Below are 18,868 nucleotides of genomic sequence, written 5' to 3' on the forward strand. Positions count from 1 at the left end.
TCCCTACAGCTGAGACAATCCCTGAAAAGGACAATAACTAAAGACTCTTTGCTGACAGTATTCTTAGTACCTGGAGTATCAGTTACTTCCTTAAAGAAGGATTTGGACTCTACATCTCTGTGTCCTCTCAGCTGCTTTTTCTGAGTCAGCAAATGCCCCCTGAGCAAAAGCAAATCCCTGAATTGTTATTCAGGACTTAGCTCTGGACTTAGCTCCAGTATTTCCTTTATATCCTTTACATTTTTTGATGCTTTTAAGAATATGATTGTTCTATTCTAACCTTTTTTAGTTTTCTTCAATAGGAGTATTGGTCTAAATTACCATTCCAACATCACCAGAAGGGGAAGTCCTAATCAGGTCTAATAACTAGGGATGGGAATTTATATATCTTTATAGAGATTTAGCTAACTTTGATATATAACCTTGAGCCCAAATAAGGAACTGGAACGGAGCCCCCTGAATAAAGCTAGGGTTCCCAAAGCATGCTATTTCTATGAAAAGGAGACTAGATGAGCTTCACCCATGAAGTTTTTGAAAAATGTGAAGTAGCTGGTCATCTGCCTGATTTTGTGAAGGTCAGAGGAGGGGGGGAAGTCTTTTCTAAGAAAATAAACCATGAGACCACTCTACCAGTACTGTTGATGATGGAGAGTATATGAATTTATACTATCCCGTGCTGTAAGATATTAATTTAATAGTTATCCATGATTGGGCACCTGTGTGGTTTAGTCGGTTAAGCAACTGACCTTGGCTCAGGTCATGATCTCGCAGTTCATGAGTTCAAGCCCTGCATCGGGCTCTGTGCTGACAGCTCAGAGCCTGGAGCCTGCTTTGGATTCTGGGTGTCTTTCTCTTACTCTGCTCCTCCCTCACTCACACTCTGTCTCTGTCTAAAAAATAAATAAAACGTTAAAAAATTTTTTAAAAAATAAAAATTATCCATGACTATTGAAATAATTTGAGGGCACACAGCAGGGGAAAAACCCACAAAATTGCTCCATGGGGAGCACCCCCACACCCCAGGATGCATTAATTCACACATATAAAGCAAATTCCCACTGAAGTTAAGCTAGTGACAAAAACTCACAAACAACATGAGGTGATCTAGCATGAGGAAGAGTCACCAGACTCAACAATCTGGAGAACTGACAGTCTAAGAACTTGAGATAAATAATATCAGTGTATAAAATACATTTGTTAAAATGATCAGAGATAAAAGAAGCACCAGCAATCATGATAAATAATTCACTGTGAGAAAAAAAGAGGCAAAATTTAAAAAAGACCATCTATATTTTTATAAATGGATATAGTCATTATAGGCATTGGAATTTAAAACTCAGTAAATGTTTAAATAGTAGAAAAGAGAATTTGTGACCTGGAAGATAGATCACTGGATATTACACAGAATGCAGATTAGAAATATGGAAAACACAAAGGAAATGTTATAAGATATGAAGGGTATAATTAGCAGGTCTAACATATATCTCAAAGAATTCTGCAAGGAAATAATAGAGTGCATCAATATTTGAAGAGAAAATGGTTTCAAAATTTCTAGAGTTAAAGACATGAATCTTCAGACTGAATATACACCAAGTCCCCTACTGGATAAAGCAAATGAAATGGAGAAGTAGACACATTGCCACCAAAATACAGAATACCAAAGACAGAAAGAAAGTTTTAGGACACCAAAGAAGAAAAGACAATGTATTTATAATGGAAAAAAAATTCAGCTGACTATACACTTGTTATGTTGACAGTCATACAATGATAGAACAATAATTTCAAAGTGTTGAGGGAAAATAACTCTATGTCTACACACCTCTTCCCATTGAATTGTCTTCAAGAGTGGAAAAAGAAAATCTCTTCTAAACAAGCAATAGATACATTTATTTTTTTAATACAAAATTTATTGTCAAATTGGTTTCCATACAACACCCAGTGCTCACCCCTAAAGGTGCCCTCCTCGACACCCATCACCTACCCTCCCCTCCCTCCCACCCCCCAACAACCCTCAGTTTGTTCTCAGTTTTTCAGAGTCTCTTATGTATTGGCTCCCTCCCTCTCTAACCTCTTTTTTTTTTCTTCCCCTCCCCCATGGACTTCTGTTAAGTTTCTCAGGATCCACATAAGAGTGAAAACATATGGTATTTCTCTTTCTCTGTATGACTTATTTCACTTAGCATAACACTCTCCAGTTCCACCCACGTTGCTACAAAACGCCATATTTCATTCTTTCTCCTTGCCACGTAGTATTCCATTGTGTATATAAACCACATCTTCTTTATCCATTCATCAGTTGATGGACATTTAGGCTCTTTCCATAATTTGGCTACTGTTGAAAGTGCTGCTATAAACATTGGGGTACAAGTGCCCCTATGCATCAGCACTCCTGTATCCGTTGGGTAAATTCCTAGCAGTGCTATTGCTGGGTCATACGGTAGATCTATTTTTAATTTTTTGAGGAACCTCCACACTGTTTTCCAGAGCAGCTGCACCAGTTTGCATTCCCACCAACAGTGCAAGAGGGTTCCTGTTTCTCCACATCCTCTCCAGTATCTATAGTCTCCTGATTTGTTCATTTTAGGTGATAGATACATTTATTGCACTCAGACCCCTGAAGAAGGATTTGTAAAAATGCATACTTTAGGAAATTTAACCCAGAGTAAGCTTAATGTGGGCTGTAAGAATAATCTGAGCAAAACAATATGGATAAATCAAATTAACAGTTGATTATATAAAAAAGAAAATGAAGGGGCGCCTGGGTGGCGCAGTTGGTTAAGCATCCGACTTCAGCCAGGTCACGATCTCGCGGTCCGGGAGTTCGAGCCCCGCGTCAGGCTCTGGGCTGATGGCTCAGAGCCTGGAGCCTGTTTCCGATTCTGTGTCTCCCTCTCTCTCTGCCCCTCCCCCGTTCATGCTCTGACTCCCTCTGTCCCCAAAATAAGTAAACGTTGAAAAAAAATTTTTTTTAAATAAAAAAAAAAAAGAAAATGAAGAATCACTATTATAGAACTGGACAAAATTAAGTGAAGCTGAAAAGCAATCAAAATTAATATGGAAGAGGCTGGGTGGTAGGGGCATGTTGTAATTAGAGTCCATACATTTTAGAGAGAAAGAGATATTGACTAATCTTAGATTTTCAGTCAAGTATAATCAGTAACTCCCAAATCAGTAAAGTAGGGTAAAGTGAGTAAGGAAAACTCAATTCAAGTTCTTCCCATGGGTCCTGTCCCTGTACTTTATTTATTTAAAAAAAAATTTTTTTTTCAACGTTTATTTATTTTTGGGACAGAGAGAGACAGAGCATGAACGGGAGAGGGGCAGAGAGAGAGGGAGACACAAAATCGGAAACAGGCCCCAGGCTCTGAGCCATCAGCCCAGAGTCTGACGCGGGGCTCGAACTCCTGGACCGCGAGATCGTGACCTGGCTGAAGTCGGACGCTTAACTGACTGCTCCACCCAGGCGCCCTGTGTCCCTGTACTTTAATAAAAACACTTGTTTGCACAGAAAAAGGAGAAGAATATTCAATCCAATAAATGAATGAATGAATGATGCAAATATACATACATACATACATACATACATACACAAGCAAGCAAGCAAACAAGCAAGCAAAGATGGGGAACAAGTAAAAAGCCTAGGAAGTAGAAAATAATAAAATATGGTGAATCCAAAATATGGTGAATGAATCCAAATATATGACTGGTCATGATAAATGGATGGGTTAAACTGGTCAAGATTGTCAAATAGGATTTCAAAATACAATCTAGCTATATGTTTTATACCTAGAGTTCATATAAAATACGATGACACAAAAAAGATGAGGACCTGAGCCTGTTGCCGTGACCATGACCCCATTTATACCCAGGCTAGAAAGGCCTTGGAAAACTTAGTCTATTCTTATAATCTGTTGGATCCGTATACAAATGGTGATTCATGTTTACTGACCCTGTTATTTAAAAAGATTTGTTCTTCAGGCTTCCAATTTTAACACATTCATTTTGAACAGAAGCATTATTAATTCTTCAGCATTTGAGGAAATGACTATGGACAAAGGGCGTCTTTTGGGTTTTCACATGCCAATCTGGAAATGGTGCCAAGGTTCATTTACTACTTGCACCCTTCTGCAGTCTAATTCAAAATGTGCAAGCTCATTCTAGCTCAGTCCTAATGAACTAGAGCTGCAGTGCAATCAGAAACTCACTATTTGCTGCACTAAACATAATTACCAATCATTCCTTGGAGGAACCATAAAACTACAAAAAGATTTTATTATGTTAAAGGTCTTAAACAGGGTAACTAAATATAGAACTGTAAGTCCAGTTCACTGATGCTAAAACATTAAAATTTTCCTAGTATCCTATATTATTACATTTTGCTTTTAAATTTATTATTTTAATCTGATACAAATATAACACTAAGTAATAAGTATTAAATATTGTAGTTAAAAGACTGATACTTGGCATTAAAATACTAAGTTCAGCAATTATTTATTATCTTTATTATTATGTGTGTTTTAATATGAAATTTATTATCAGATTGGTTTCCATACAACACCTAATGCTCATCTCCCCCCTCCCCCCTCCCCCCTCCCCCCTCCCCCCTCCCCCCTCCCCCCTCCCCCCTACCTCCCCTCCCCCCTCCCCCCTCCCCCCTCCCCCCTCCCCCTCCCCCCTCCCTCCCCTCCCCCCTCCCCCCTCCCCCCTCCCTCCCCCCTCCCCCCTCCCCCTCCCCCTCCCCCCTCCCCCATCAACCCTCAGTTTATTCACCATCTTTTTTTTTTATGTTTATTTATTTTTGAGAGAGACAGAGACAGAATGCTTGTGGGGTAGGGGCAGAGAGAGAGGGAGACGCAGAATCCGAAGCAAGCTCCAGGCTCTGAGCTGTCAGCACAGAGCCCCACCCGGGGCTCGAACTCACAAGCTGTGAGATCATGACCTGAGCTGAAATCCGATGCTCAACTGACTGAGCCACCTAGGTGCCCCAGTTTGTTCTCAGTTTTTGAGAGGCTCTTATGGTTTGGTTCCCTCCCTAACTTTTTTTTCCCCCTTCCCCTCCCCCATGGTCTTCTGTTAAGTTTCTCAGGATCCACATAAGAGTGAAAACATATGGTATCTCTCTTTCTCTGTATTATCTTTCTTATGATAAGATGCAGGTAGAGGATAGATAGATGCATGCTCATTTCTTAAGGTAAGATTGTGACTATTATCAATACTTAAAGTAATATCACATATGACTAGAAAGATTAATGGAACAGAATACAATTTATAGATAAAGTATAATAGATATGGGAATTTAGTATTGACAAATGTGGCATTAGTGGGAAAAAGCTAGTTCTTTAAATAAGTCATGTTCAGACAACTTATACCCAAATACATTCTGTACAGAGCAAAATTTGATAACAAAAATGACCCTATAAGATACAGAAGAAAACATAGATTATTATATGTAATCTTGGAGTAGGAATATATGATGTAAAACCAGGATCATATTAAGGGAAAGAATAAGTCAATTTGACTAAATAAAAATTAGTAACATTTCCAATGAAAACTGTATATATATATACATATACATACATATATATATATATACATACATACATATATATATAACTTAAAAATAATATATTGGCAAGAACATTTGAATAATAATTATACAGTACCTTTTAAAATTCCACAGTGAGGGATTCCTGTTGGTTAAGTTGGTTGGTTAAGTCACTGACTCTTGATTTCAGCTCGGGTGTTGATCTCAGGGTCATGAATTCAAGCCCTGTGCTGGGCTCCACCATGCATGTGAAATTTATTTAAAAAAATGAAATAAAAATAAATTGTTACCAGATAAATAAATAAATATCCACAGTGACTATTTACAACTCAGTTGGAAAAGATAAACACCACTAATAGAAATATGGGAAATAATAAGAAAAGTCATTTCACATATAAAATGTACTAAGAATAAAAACAATAATCATCCAGCTGACAGCTCAGAGTCTGGAGCTTGCTTCGGATTCTGCGTCTCCCTCTCTCTCTGCCCCTTACCCCACTCGCATTCTGTCTCTGTCTCTCTCAAAAATAAAGGGGCACCTGGGTGGATCAGTCGGTTAAGTGTCCAACTCATGGTTTTGGCTCAGGTCATGATCTCACGGTTTCATGAGTTCAAGCCCCACATCTGGCTCAGTGCTGACAGTGCAGAGCCTGCTTGGGATTCTCTGTCTCCCTCTCCCTTTGCTCCTCCTGCACTTGTGCTGTCTCTGTCTCTCTCAAAATAAATAAATAAACTTAAAAAATTTATTTAAAAAAGTTGTAAGTAAAAAAAGCAATGGTATACTACTTTTTACCCATAATTTTAACAAAGATAAAAAAGCTTGTTTAATGTTACTCATTGGCAGGATGTAGAGGTACATGTGCTCTTAAAACCTGGGGATGCAAATTTAAATTAATTGTAACTGATATAGCAAAATTTAGCCACATAAATAATTTTTATCAGATTTATTAAGGTATAATTTACATGTAGCAGAGTATATTATTTTAAAATGTATAATTTGATGAGTTTTTTTTTTTTTTAGTTATTTATTTTGAGAGAGAGAGAGAGCATGAGTGGGGCAGGGCAGAGAGAAAGGGAGACAGAGGGAATCCCAAGGAGGCTCTGTGCTGTGAGCACAAAGCCCCATGAGGGGCTCAAACTCACAAACTATGAGATGACCTGAGTTGAAACCAAGAATCAGATGCTCAACTGACTAGGGTACCCAGGTGCCCCTAATTTGATGAGGTTTAACAAACACATACAGTTATATAACCATCACTACAATCAAAATTTCCATTTTCATCATCCCCAAAAGTTTCCTCCTGCCTACTTGAAGTAACTCCTTTTCCTTCATTCCCAGCCTTAGGCAATCATCAATATGTTTTCTGGCCCTATAGTTTTGCCTTTTATAAAATATCCTCACCACTTATATCTGGTGTCTTTCATTTATCATAATTCTTTTGATTGTTGTTGTATGTAGAAGTATGACTAGCATTCCATTGTATGGATGTGCCTATCCATTCATGACTTGGGCATTTGAGTCCAGTCTTGGGGGTACCTGGGTGGCTCAGTCGGCTAAGCAGCCAACTCTTGGTTTCAGCTCAGGTCACAATCTCATGGTTTGTGGGTTCGAGGCCTGCATCGGGCTCCGTGCTAACAGTGCAGAGTCTGTTTGGGATTCTCTCTCTCTATGCCTCTCCCCTGCTCATGCTTTCTCTCTCTCTGCAAATAAATAAATAAACTTAAAAAATATTTGAATCCAGTCTGGGGTCATTATAGTATCTTCTGTAAATTTTCTATAAATATACATGGGCAATTATTAGTGGGACATATATTTTCATTTTTCATTGGTAAATATCCAGAAGTGAAATTACAGATTTCTATAGTACCTGTATGTTTAACTTTATAAGGTACTGCCATACTTCTTTCCAGAGTGGTTTTATCATTTTTTTCATTCATACCAGATATTTAGAGCATTTCAGTTACTCCATATCCTCACTAACTTTTGGTATTGTTGATCTTTTTTTTTTACTTTTTTAATGTTTATTTATTTTTGAAGGAGAGAGAGACAGAGCACCAGCAGAGGAGGGGCATGGAGAGGGGAAGACATAGAATCTGAAGCAGGCTCCAAGCTCCAAGCAGTCAGCACAGAGCCCCACACAGGACTCGAAACCCCGGACCCGTGAGATCATGACCTGAGCCGAAGTCGGACATTCAGCTGACTGAGCCACCCAGGCGCCCCATGGTATCGTTAATTTTTAAAATTTTGCCTTCTGAGTGGGGTCTATAATAGTATTTTATTGTGGCTTTATTGCATAATGGCCAATGATATCGAGAATTGTTTTATGTGTTATTTGCCATCCACATCTCTTCCTTGGTAAATTATCTGTTCACATCTTTTGCTCATAATTTTACTGGGCTGTTTATCTTCTTTTTATTGAGTTTTAAGAGTTCTTTATATATTCTAGATTTAAGTCCTTTACCAAATATGTATTATGCAAATATTTTCCCCCACTCTGAGGGAACAATCCTCAACTCATTTTCTGAAGCCATTATTACCTGACACTAAAACCAGAGACAGTACCAAAACCTCAGTATCACTTATGAATATAGATGCACAAATTCTTAATATCAACAAGTAAAATTCCACCATGTAAAAAAAAACTATACATAATAATCAAGTGGACTTTATTCCAAGGATGTATAGCTGGTTCAGTACTCAAAACTCCCAATGTTTATAGCAGCATTGTCTACAATAACCAAATTATGGGCACAGCTCAAGTGTCCATTGAGTGATGAATGGATAAAAAAGATGTGGAAATATATATATACAATTGGGATATTATTCAACCATAAACATAATGAAATCTTGACATTTGCAACAATATAGATGGAGCTAGATAGTATTATGCTAAGTGAAATTAGTCAGGGAAAGACAAATACCATATAATTTCACTCATATGTGGAATTAAACAAAACAAAACAAATGAGCAAAGGGAAAAATGGAGAGAGAGAGAGGCAAACCAAGAAACAGAGTCTTAAGTACAGAGAGTAAACTGATGGTTACCAGAAGGGAAGTGGGTGAGGGGATAGCTTAAAAAAGAGATGGGGATTAAGGTGGACACTTGTCATGAGTATCAGGTGTTAAATGGAAGCTTTGAATGACTATTATACTGTATGTTAAGTAACTGGCATTCAAATAAAAACTTAAAAATATATATAATCCAGAATATTAATAGGCTAAAGAGGCATTTGACAAAATTTAACAATGATTCCTAATGAAAACTTACAAAAATTGGAAGTGAGGGGAAATCATCAACCTGATAAAGAACATCTACAAAAAACTTTATAGCTGACATACATTTAATGGTGAAAGAGTGAATGCTTTATCCCTAAAACAGGGAATAAAGCACATATATTTATTCTCTCAACTCCTATTCAACATAGTACTAGAAGTTCTAGCCAGTGAAATAAGACAAGAATAGGAAATAACAAGCATACATATCATAAAGGAAGAAATAAAACTATTCATGGAAAAAGTCCTAAAGAATCTACAAAGACCTTCAAGTGATAATAAGTGAGTGAGTTCAGCAAGGTTGCAGGATACAACATAAACATGAAAACACTTATTGTATTTCTATACCCCCAAAATGAACACATGAACACTGAAATTTAAAATAGAATTCTATTTGCAATCACTGAAAAAAGAGAGAGAGAGAAATACTTAGGTGGAAAAGCTGAGAAGTACAAATGATGATGAAAGAAATCAGACTGTTGATGGGAATGTAAATTGGTGCATCCACTGTGGAAACCGATATGGAGGCTCCTCAAAAAATTTAAAATAGAAATACCATATGATCCAATAATTTCACTACTGAGAATTTCTCCAAAGAAAATGAAAACACTAATTTGAAAAGATATATGCACACTTAGGTTGATTGCAACATTTTTTACAATAGCCAAGATATGGAAACAACCTAAGTGTCCATCACTAGATGAATGGATAAGGAAAATGTACACACACACACACACACACACACACACACACACACACGTATATTATGAGTTCATTAAAAAGGATGAGATTGTGCCATTTGAAACAACATGGATAGACCTGGAGGGTAATATGCTAAGTGAAATAAGTCAGACTCAGGAGGACAAAGACCATATGATTCTACTCATAAGTGGAATAAAAACAACAACAACAAAAAAAAACCCACAAAAACTAAACAAACACAAAGCAGAATCAGACCTATTAATACAAAGAATAAACTGATTGCCAGAGAGGAGAGGGGTGAGGGCTTGGCCAAAATGAGTAAACGGGAGGGGGGTAATACAGGCCTCTAGTTATGAAATGAACAAGTCATGGGAATAAAAGGCACAGCAGAAAGAATACAGTAAATGTTATTGAAATAGCAATGTTAATAGGACAGATGGTAGCTACACTTGTGGTGAATATAGTATCATGTCAAGCATAAACTTGTCAAATCAACTTGTACACCTGAAACTAATGTAATATAATGTGTCAACTATATTCAAATAAAAAAATCTTTGGGGGAAAATCATGATAAAAATAAACAAATTTAGTTACCAAAAAAAAAAAAAAAGATGTATATATAGACAGTGGAATATAACTCAGCCATAATAGAGAATGTTGCCATTTGCAACATCATTGATGAATCTAGAGGGTATAATGTTAAGTGAAATAAGTCAGTCAGAGAAAGGTAAATATCATATAACTTCACTCATGTGTGAAATGTAAGAAAAAAACAAATTAAAAAAAAGAGAAAAACAAAAAACACAGACTCTTAAGTGTAGAGAACAAATTGGTAGTTGCCAGAGGGGAGGTGGGTAGGGGGATGAGTGAAATAGGGGGAAGGGATTAAGAGTAATCTTATCATGATGAGCAGTGAGTAATGTATAGAATTGTTGAATCATTATGTTGTATACCTGAAACTAATATAACATTGTATGTTAATTGTACTTGGATTAAAAAAGATATCAGTAAGTGAAGAGGTATAAGATGTTTATGGATTGGAGGAGAGAACATAGTCAATTCTCCCCAAATTAATACTCTGATTTAACACAATTCCCATCAAAACCTCAGCAAGAAATTTTATAGGTATAGGCAAGATTCTTCTAATATTTTTATGGAAGACTAACTAGAATGGCTAAGACAATCAAGATAGAAGAGGGAAACCCCCAAAATACCAACACACATATGCCTGAGTTTTGACAAATGTGCAGATGCAATTCAATGTAGGAGAGATAGCCTTTAAACAATGGTTATGGAGAAAATGGACACCCATAGGTTAAAAAAGAAACATATCTTGACCTACATTTTACACGTTATGATAAGTACTGTGTAAACATAAAGCTTAATGGAAACATAAAGCTATAACACTTTTTTAGGGGGGGGGGGAAAGGAAAAAAAGTCCTCAGGATCTAGGACTAGGCCAAGAGTTCTTAGACTTGTCACCGAAGCACAATCCATAATGGAAAAATGAAAAGCTGAACCTCATAAAAATTACATGGGGCACCTGGGTGACTCCGTTGATTAAGCATCTGACTGACTCCGGTTATGATCTGACAGTTCATGAGTCTGAGCCCCACATCAGGCTCTGTCAGTGCAGAGCCTCCTTGGGATTCTCTCTCTCTCCCTCTCTCTGGCCCTCCCCCACTCTCTCTCAAAATAAATAAACTTTAAAAAAAGAAGATAGTTATGAGCAACGAATGTGAAAAATTATTTGCAAACCACATATCTGACAGTGTGCTAACGTCTAAAATACAAAAAGAACTCTGAAATGTCAACAATAAAAAAAAATCCAATTTGAAAATGGGGGAAAAAAAACAGAAAGAGACATTTCACTGAAGAGGATATGCAGATGGCAAAAAAGTACATGAAAAGAGGTCTACCTCATTAACCATTAGAGTCATGCAAATTAAAACCATAATGAGATATCATTACTTATCTATCCGAATGGGTAAAGTGAAACATAGTGATAATACCAAATGCTGATAACGTGAATAAACTGGACCACTCATATGTTGCTGGTAGGATGGTAACATGGCACAGCCACTCTGGAAAACAGTTTGGCAATGTTTAAATAAATTGAGCATGCAACTACTGTATCACCAAGCAACTGCTCTCCTGGACATTTATCCCAGAAAAATGAAGAATTATATTTATATAAATACCTGTACATGAATGTTTCTAGGCCTTTTTTTGTAATAGCCTGAAACTGGAGACAACATAAATGTTTCAGTGGGTGAATGATTAAACAAATGTGGTAAATCCATATCATGGAATGCTACTCAGCAATAAAAAGGAGTGAAAGAGGGGCACCTGGGTGGCTCAGTTGGTTAAGCGTCCACTTCGGCTCAGGTCATGATCTCGTGGCTTGGGAGTTCGAGCCCCGCATCGAGCTCTGTGCTGACAGTTCAGAGCCTGGAGCCTGCTTCAGATTCTGTCTCCCTAGATCTCTGCTCCTCCCCTGTTCATGCTCTGTCTCTCTCAAAAATAAATAAACATTAAAAAATTTGAAAAAAAAAGGAGTGAAAGAGCTGATACACAACAGCCTGAGTGAATCTCCAGAGAATTATTCTGAATGAAAAAAGCTAATCCTCACAAGAAACAACAAGTGTAGGTGAAGATATGGAGAAACAGGAGCCCTCTTGCACTGTTGGTGAGAATGCAAACTGGTGCAGCCACTCTAGAAAACAGCGTGGAGAGTCCCCACAAAGTTAAAATGAAACTACACTATGATCCAGTAATTCCACTACTGGTTATTTGCCAAATAATACAAAAACACTAATTAGAAGCGATACATGCACCCCTTTGTTTATTGTGGCATTATTTACAATGGCCAAATTATGGAAGCAGCCCAGTGTCCATCAACAGATGAATGGATAAAGAAGAAGTGGTATATATACACAATGGACTATTACTTGACCATAAAAAAGAATGAAATCTTGCCATTTGCAACAACATGGATGGAACTAGAGAGTAAAATGGTAAGGAAAATAAGTCAGAGAAAGACAAATACCATATGATTTCACTTACGTGTGGAATTTAAGAAATGAAACAAATGAACAAAGGAAAAAAAAAAAAAGAGGGAGAGAGACAACCCAAGAAACAGATTCTAACTATAGAGACAAAGCTGATGGTTACCAGAGGGTAGGTGGGTGGAAGGATGGGTGAAACAGGTGAAGGGGATTAAGAGTACACTTATGATGAGCACTGAATAATGTATAGAATTGTGGTATCGCTATATTGTACACTTGAAACTAATACAATACTGTATGTTAACTATTCTGGAATTGAGTTTAAAAACTTAATAATAGGGGTTCCTGGGTGGCTCAGTCAGTAAAGCATCCAGTTCTTGACTTCAGCTCAGGTCATGATCTCACGATTCATGAGATTGAACCCTGCGTTGGGCTCTGTGCTGACAGCATGGAGCCTGCTTGGGGTTGTCTCTCAATCTCTCTCTCTCTCTCTCTCTTTCTCCCTCTCTCTCTCTACCTCTATCTCTCTCCCCCTCCCCTTCTCTCTCTCTCTCTCTCTCCATATAAATAAATAAACATTAAACAAGAAAGAAAAAATAATAAAAATAAGCTAGTCCCAAAAGGTTATCTACTGAATGATTCCATTTATAGAATATTTTTGAAATGAATTTTAGAAATGGAGAACTAATTAGTATTTGATTCTTGGTGAGGAGGTATATGAGAGAAGTAGAGGTAGCTATAAAATGGCAACATAAGAAATCCTTGTGGCGATAGAAATGCTGTGCATTTTCACTTTATTAATGTCAATACCCCAGTTTTTATATTATGTAGTAATACAAGCTGTTACTATTGGAGAAGAGCTGGGTAAAAGGTACACAGGCTCTCTATATTGTTTTTTGCACCTGCATTAGAGTATTCAATTATCTCAAAATAAAGAGTTTAAATTTTAAAAAAGTTAAATATGCACTTACCGTATGAACCAGCCTTTCCCCTCCTAACTATTTACCCAAGAGAAATGAAAGCACTGACCATACTAAGACTTGTACACAACTGTTCATACAGTCTTATTTGTAATAGTCTACTACTGGGAGCTTAATTGTCCTTCAACAGGTGAATGTGTAAACATATTGTGGTTTATTCAAATAAATAACGGAACACGGCAAAAAAAGAACTGACCTTTTGGTATTTGATACATGCAACAACATGGATGAATCTCAGTATAATTAGGCTGAGTCAAACAAGTCAAACAAATATAAAATTCTAGAAATGCACATTAATCTATCGTCACAGAAAGGAGATCAGATGCCTTCACAGGCACATCTCAATGTTTATTAAATTGTATACTTTACATGTGTGTGCTTATTGAATGTCAAATTATAACTCAATAATACTGTAAAAAAATAACCATATTCTCTGTGTTCCTACAAAATGTTGTTTTAAAGCTCTACCACAGTGTCAGCTTTGGAGTTAGAAGGCCTTGGGTGAAGTCCCATTTCCATCATTTATTAGCTGTGTGACTTTGGGAAAGTTAAAATCAGTTTCACCATCTATATAACTAAATATATGGATATACAAAAATGCCTATCTCAAAATATTGTTCAGAGGATTGAATGTAATAATGCAGGACTTGACACACTATCAACTGGCAAGTGCTCAAAAATGCCCATTATCATTATCACTAACATCACATAGTGGCCACTATACCTTATCCATCCTTATGTTCCCACTAACTGTTAAACAAAAGTACATACATTCTCAATCTTCAGTAAATTGAATTGGACAAGATGGCTTATTATTATAATATGCCGAAGTACCTTTACCATTCTTCAGCACTTGAGCATTTGGGCCATTTCCAGGTTAGGTTTTGTTTTGTTTTCCTTTTTCTGTTCAAATGTAAAAAGCTATGACATGTTGGCATGGTAATTACACAAGCCCTCCCTCCCACTATTTCAACTTACTTCTTGGGATATAATTTTAGGAATATTATTACAGCAAAGGGCATGATTAGATTATCAGATTGTGACAGTTATTTTGTCTAGGACACTTTCTCATCCTCTGTTATCTGGTACATATATCCCCTTTCCTTTGGAGAATATATGAGGACAAGAGCAGTCTGGAGGGCGTGGTCATCCATGGTGTCCACCTGCGGTGGCAAGTCTCTCATTGTCTTTTATTCCTCTTGACAGTGACTGATTTGTTGGTGGGAAGGCATGTGACCCAAGTCTGTTCAATCAGTGTCCAAGCTAGAGAGGAAAAGATAGTCGACTCTTTCTTACAGGATGTAAATCTTGGATGGTCAACAGCTCAATCTTCAATAATGTTAGCAATTCTAGTCTTTTAAAGTTATGGAAGAATGCATTTTCTCAAAAAGGTAGTCTTGACAAATATGATTAGTTTTGATTCCTTGATTCTTTTGATTCTTTGATGGTACTCACAGTACCATCAGCAATGTATGAATCAGCCTATATCTCTTTTGCCCACCTACACATGGTTTTAGAATTTTTAAAAATTACCTTTACTAATTTAATGGTTACAAGAGTTGTTTAATTTAAGGGTTTTTGACATGCAGCCCATCTTGTCAGAGATGGTTTTTCTCAGACTCCTTAAGAAATGTAACACAATGAGGCATCTGAGTGGCTCAGTCAGTTAAGCATCCAACTTGATTTTGGCTCAGGTCACAATCTCATGTTTCATGAGTTCGAGCCCTGTGTCAGGCTATATGCTGACAGTGCAGAGACTGCTTGGGATTCTCTCTCTCCTCTCTCTGTGCTCCTCTCCTGCCCTAATCTTTCTCTCTCTCTCTCTCTCTCTCTCTCTCAAATACACAAGCTTAAATATATATATATATATGAATATATATATTATATATATATATAATATATATATATATATAATATATATATATATATATATATATAACACAAACACTCTGCAGCCCAGTGCATAGTCTATACTCCTAAGTAAAACTTCTAACTTCATCTTTGTCTGCTTGACCATCCTAGTGAGCTAGCCTGGGCAGTAAATTCAATGGTCTGCTTTATTCTTTCCATTGACGTCCTGGAACCAACTCTGAGGTAGGTCTGGAGTTGGCTGTGGCTCTCCTCCACCCTTTACTACTACTTACTGCAGTGGAGAAGTACAGAAGACAGAGGGCAAGCAAGAAATAGAACAGAAGATGGTTTTCAGCATTTATTCACTTTTCCCACCAAAAGTTTTATTCCCTGGTCCTGAGATAGTGATGAGCAAAACATTGTTACTACATATCACTTATTTTGTGCCTATTAGGAGCCAGGTTTATATACATCCGTGTTAAGTCTCATAACAATTCCGTGAGGTTGGTGTTTTTAGGGGAGATTGAGTAAATTGCCCAAGTTCACATGTTTATAAGGGACAGAACCAGGGTTTGATCCCCAGGTCCAGACATCTGACCTCCCTGTTACGTGATAGAGATATAGAGGTGGCAATAGTTTGAATGTATAATGCTTGACAATGACCTTCTCCCATGGCAGGTACTGAAGAAGAACACCACTGGCACAAAATAAGTTTTGAACACAGACAGTTTTAGAGTGAAGGGAAGCATCCTGTATACCTTTTCTTGCTGTAGGGGAATTGATCAAAAGAAAAAGAAGGCATGGGTGCACATGATCTTAACAGATTTTAAATGATCCCTGGGCCACCAGAATGAGACCCAAAGGCTTCTAAATTCCAAAACAACTGATAAAATTATTTAAAAAAATTTTTTTAACGTTTATTCATCTTTGAGAGACAGAGAGAGACAGCGCATGAGCGGGGAAGGGGCAGAGAGAGGGAGACACAGAATCCGAAGCAGGCTGCAGCCTCTGAGCTGTCAACACAGAGCCCGGCACGGGGCTTGAACTCACGAACTGCAAGATCGTGACCTGAGCCGAAGTCGGATGCTCATCCCACTAAGCCACCCAGGCACCTCAACAAAATTATTTTTTGAACTCAATTTAAAATATGTTAGTTATATTTCTATCCCTCATGTGCTACATTTGTAATTTATGACTCTCTATATGAGCAATATGTTTATAAAAATATCTTTGAACCTTGGAGCATAAGTTTTCCATTTGAAGATAGGGTTATAGTTGTATATATTATCACACACAAATCTCCAAAGCTATTTCTAAGTGAAAAGACTCATGCTGTATTAAAACTTCTAGTATCTCCTTGTGTAGCAATGGCCCAATTTCTCCTTTTCAACAATTCCCTGATACCTTCCTGATATCGTAACAACAAAAAGGTAGATTTAAACACAGGAAACTTTATCTTATGCTTTATAACAAGTAGCTATTTTGTTCTGTTCTTAGCCAACTGAAGACACTTCTATAAGTACAATATATAAGAACAGTTAAGTAAATGACAAAACTCAATGGCTTCTAATTACTGTGTAACAATTTTGATAAGTTTTTCTACCAAAGTTAAGTGCAGACTTCTCCAAATATTAAAAAAAGTGTATATATTATTCTCTTTTCTTGTTTCCATCATTTGGCTTGGGATTTTCAGAGTATTTTTGCTGTCAGAGTCCCATGCCATTTTAAAATAAGACCGTTCACTACCTGTATTTGTGTCAAAAAGTCTCTGGGCATAACTCCTACTTCTATTAATAATTGAAAGTCCTGGTGGCTTTCTTTCTCTGCTTGTTAGTATTCAGTTCTCACGAACTTCTCTCTGTCAAAAAGAGTTAATAATAAGTTGTATATTCTACATTTTAAGTGAGCTTTGCATACGAATAGGATTATTAAAATGTTACATGAGATATAAATTCAAAAGCAGAAACAATTATACACGAAAAGCAAGAATATTGCTAATACCACTACACCCTCTATGAATAAACAGGAAAGACATGACAGATTCACTGGCTTTGCTGACACTAACAGCAGTGAAGTCAGGAGAAGGCCAGTACTTCAGTAATAATATCCTTAGGGGCCTCCCATATGCAGGTTTGCAAATAATTAACACTCGAGTTACAGAGACACTTGGCCTAACCTGCACAATATCAGTCCATATGACATTTAATAACGGTGTAATTATGCATCCTTTTAACCTTTTCAAATGCAGCTTCAATTTGAGATAAGAAAACTGACAAATCTACATATTTTTTCTATGAAATTTACATAAAGCTGAAGAGTTGTATCCACCATGAATTAATATTTATAATGAGAAAATAAAATCTTTCATTAGGAACAAGACTAACTGCAATTTTACTGATTCACTTACTTCTTTTGTATTTCCATGTCATACTTTATTTTTCCTTTGTAATATTTCATTTTATTTATTTATTTATTTGTATGTATGTATTTATTTATTTACTTTTGAGAGACAGAGAGCATGAACAGGGGAGGGGGGTGGCCAGGGGGAGAGGGAGAGAATCTCTAACAGGTTCCACACCCAGCACAGAGCCCAACGGGGTGCCTGATCTCACAACCATGAGATCATGACCTCAGCTGAGATCAAGAGTTGTATGCTCAACTGGTTGAGCCACCCAGGTGCCCCATTTTATTTCATTGTAAACTGCATGTCAAATTTACTCAGTGATCCTGAGATCAGTTAGTTTCCTCATCTGCACAATGAGAGTAAAGTAGATGATTTGTATTCAAATGGTATTTTACAGCTGAACCACAACATATCAAAAGATAAAACTAGAGCTATTGAGGTGCGCATTGGAATAGGGAGGGACTTTTCCATCAGGGAGAACCCTGAGTCTCCTGCCTTACCACTCTGCAAAAACTGTAGGGAATCTAGTAAAAACAAAACAAAGCAAAACAAAATACTTGAACTGAGCAGTGAGGCCATATGATGCTGGATCAGTAAAGCAATCCAATAATGAAATTAAGAAAACATTTCTATTTACCACAGCATACAAAAGAATAAAATTCTTAGGAATAAAGTCCTTAGAAGAGCAAGACCTGTACACTGAAAACTATAAAACATTGTTGAAAGAAATGAACAGCATGTATAAGTGTTATGTTCATGAATTGTTCATGAATTGGAAGAGTTAACATTGCTAAGATGACAATATTCCTCAAATAAAACAACAGAGTGGATAAAAGTCCTATAAAAATTTCCATAGGTTGTCATAGGAATTGACAAATTGATCCTAAAATTTATATAAAAATGAAAAGCACCTAGAACAGCCAAAGAAAAAATGTTGAAAAGAAGAGCAAAACTGGAGGGTTTATACTATTTGATCTCAAAACTTACGACACAATTTCAGAAATTAATATGGTGTAGTGTAGGCATTAAAATCAATGTGAAAAAGCAGCGGGTCCAGATATAAATGCACACATGTACAGTCTGTCACTTTCTTTTAAAGTTTAT

At 36.9% G+C, this 18,868-nt stretch overlaps 1 protein-coding gene across 2 annotated transcripts in view; it reads left to right on the plus strand.

The window, feature by feature from the left end:
• Positions 1 to 18,868, plus strand: part of ZNF280D (zinc finger protein 280D) — a 375,018-nt gene that overhangs the window by 351,901 nt on the left and 4,249 nt on the right. Inside the window, exon 20 of one of the 2 annotated variants that reach the window (XR_008299158.1) lies at positions 7,584 to 7,769. Coding sequence is in view for 1 of the 2 variants with exons in the window: in XM_053223980.1 (XP_053079955.1) it covers positions 7,584 to 7,643 (60 nt within the window). In the remaining variant the exon portion in view is untranslated. Of the gene's footprint in view, positions 1 to 7,583; positions 8,582 to 18,868 lie in introns of those variants that run through there. The other variant, XM_053223980.1, reaches the window with a different exon arrangement.

The sequence above is a fragment of the Acinonyx jubatus genome, chromosome B3 (genome assembly GCF_027475565.1).
Source record: "Acinonyx jubatus isolate Ajub_Pintada_27869175 chromosome B3, VMU_Ajub_asm_v1.0, whole genome shotgun sequence".
Classification (NCBI taxonomy): Eukaryota; Metazoa; Chordata; class Mammalia; order Carnivora; family Felidae; genus Acinonyx; species Acinonyx jubatus.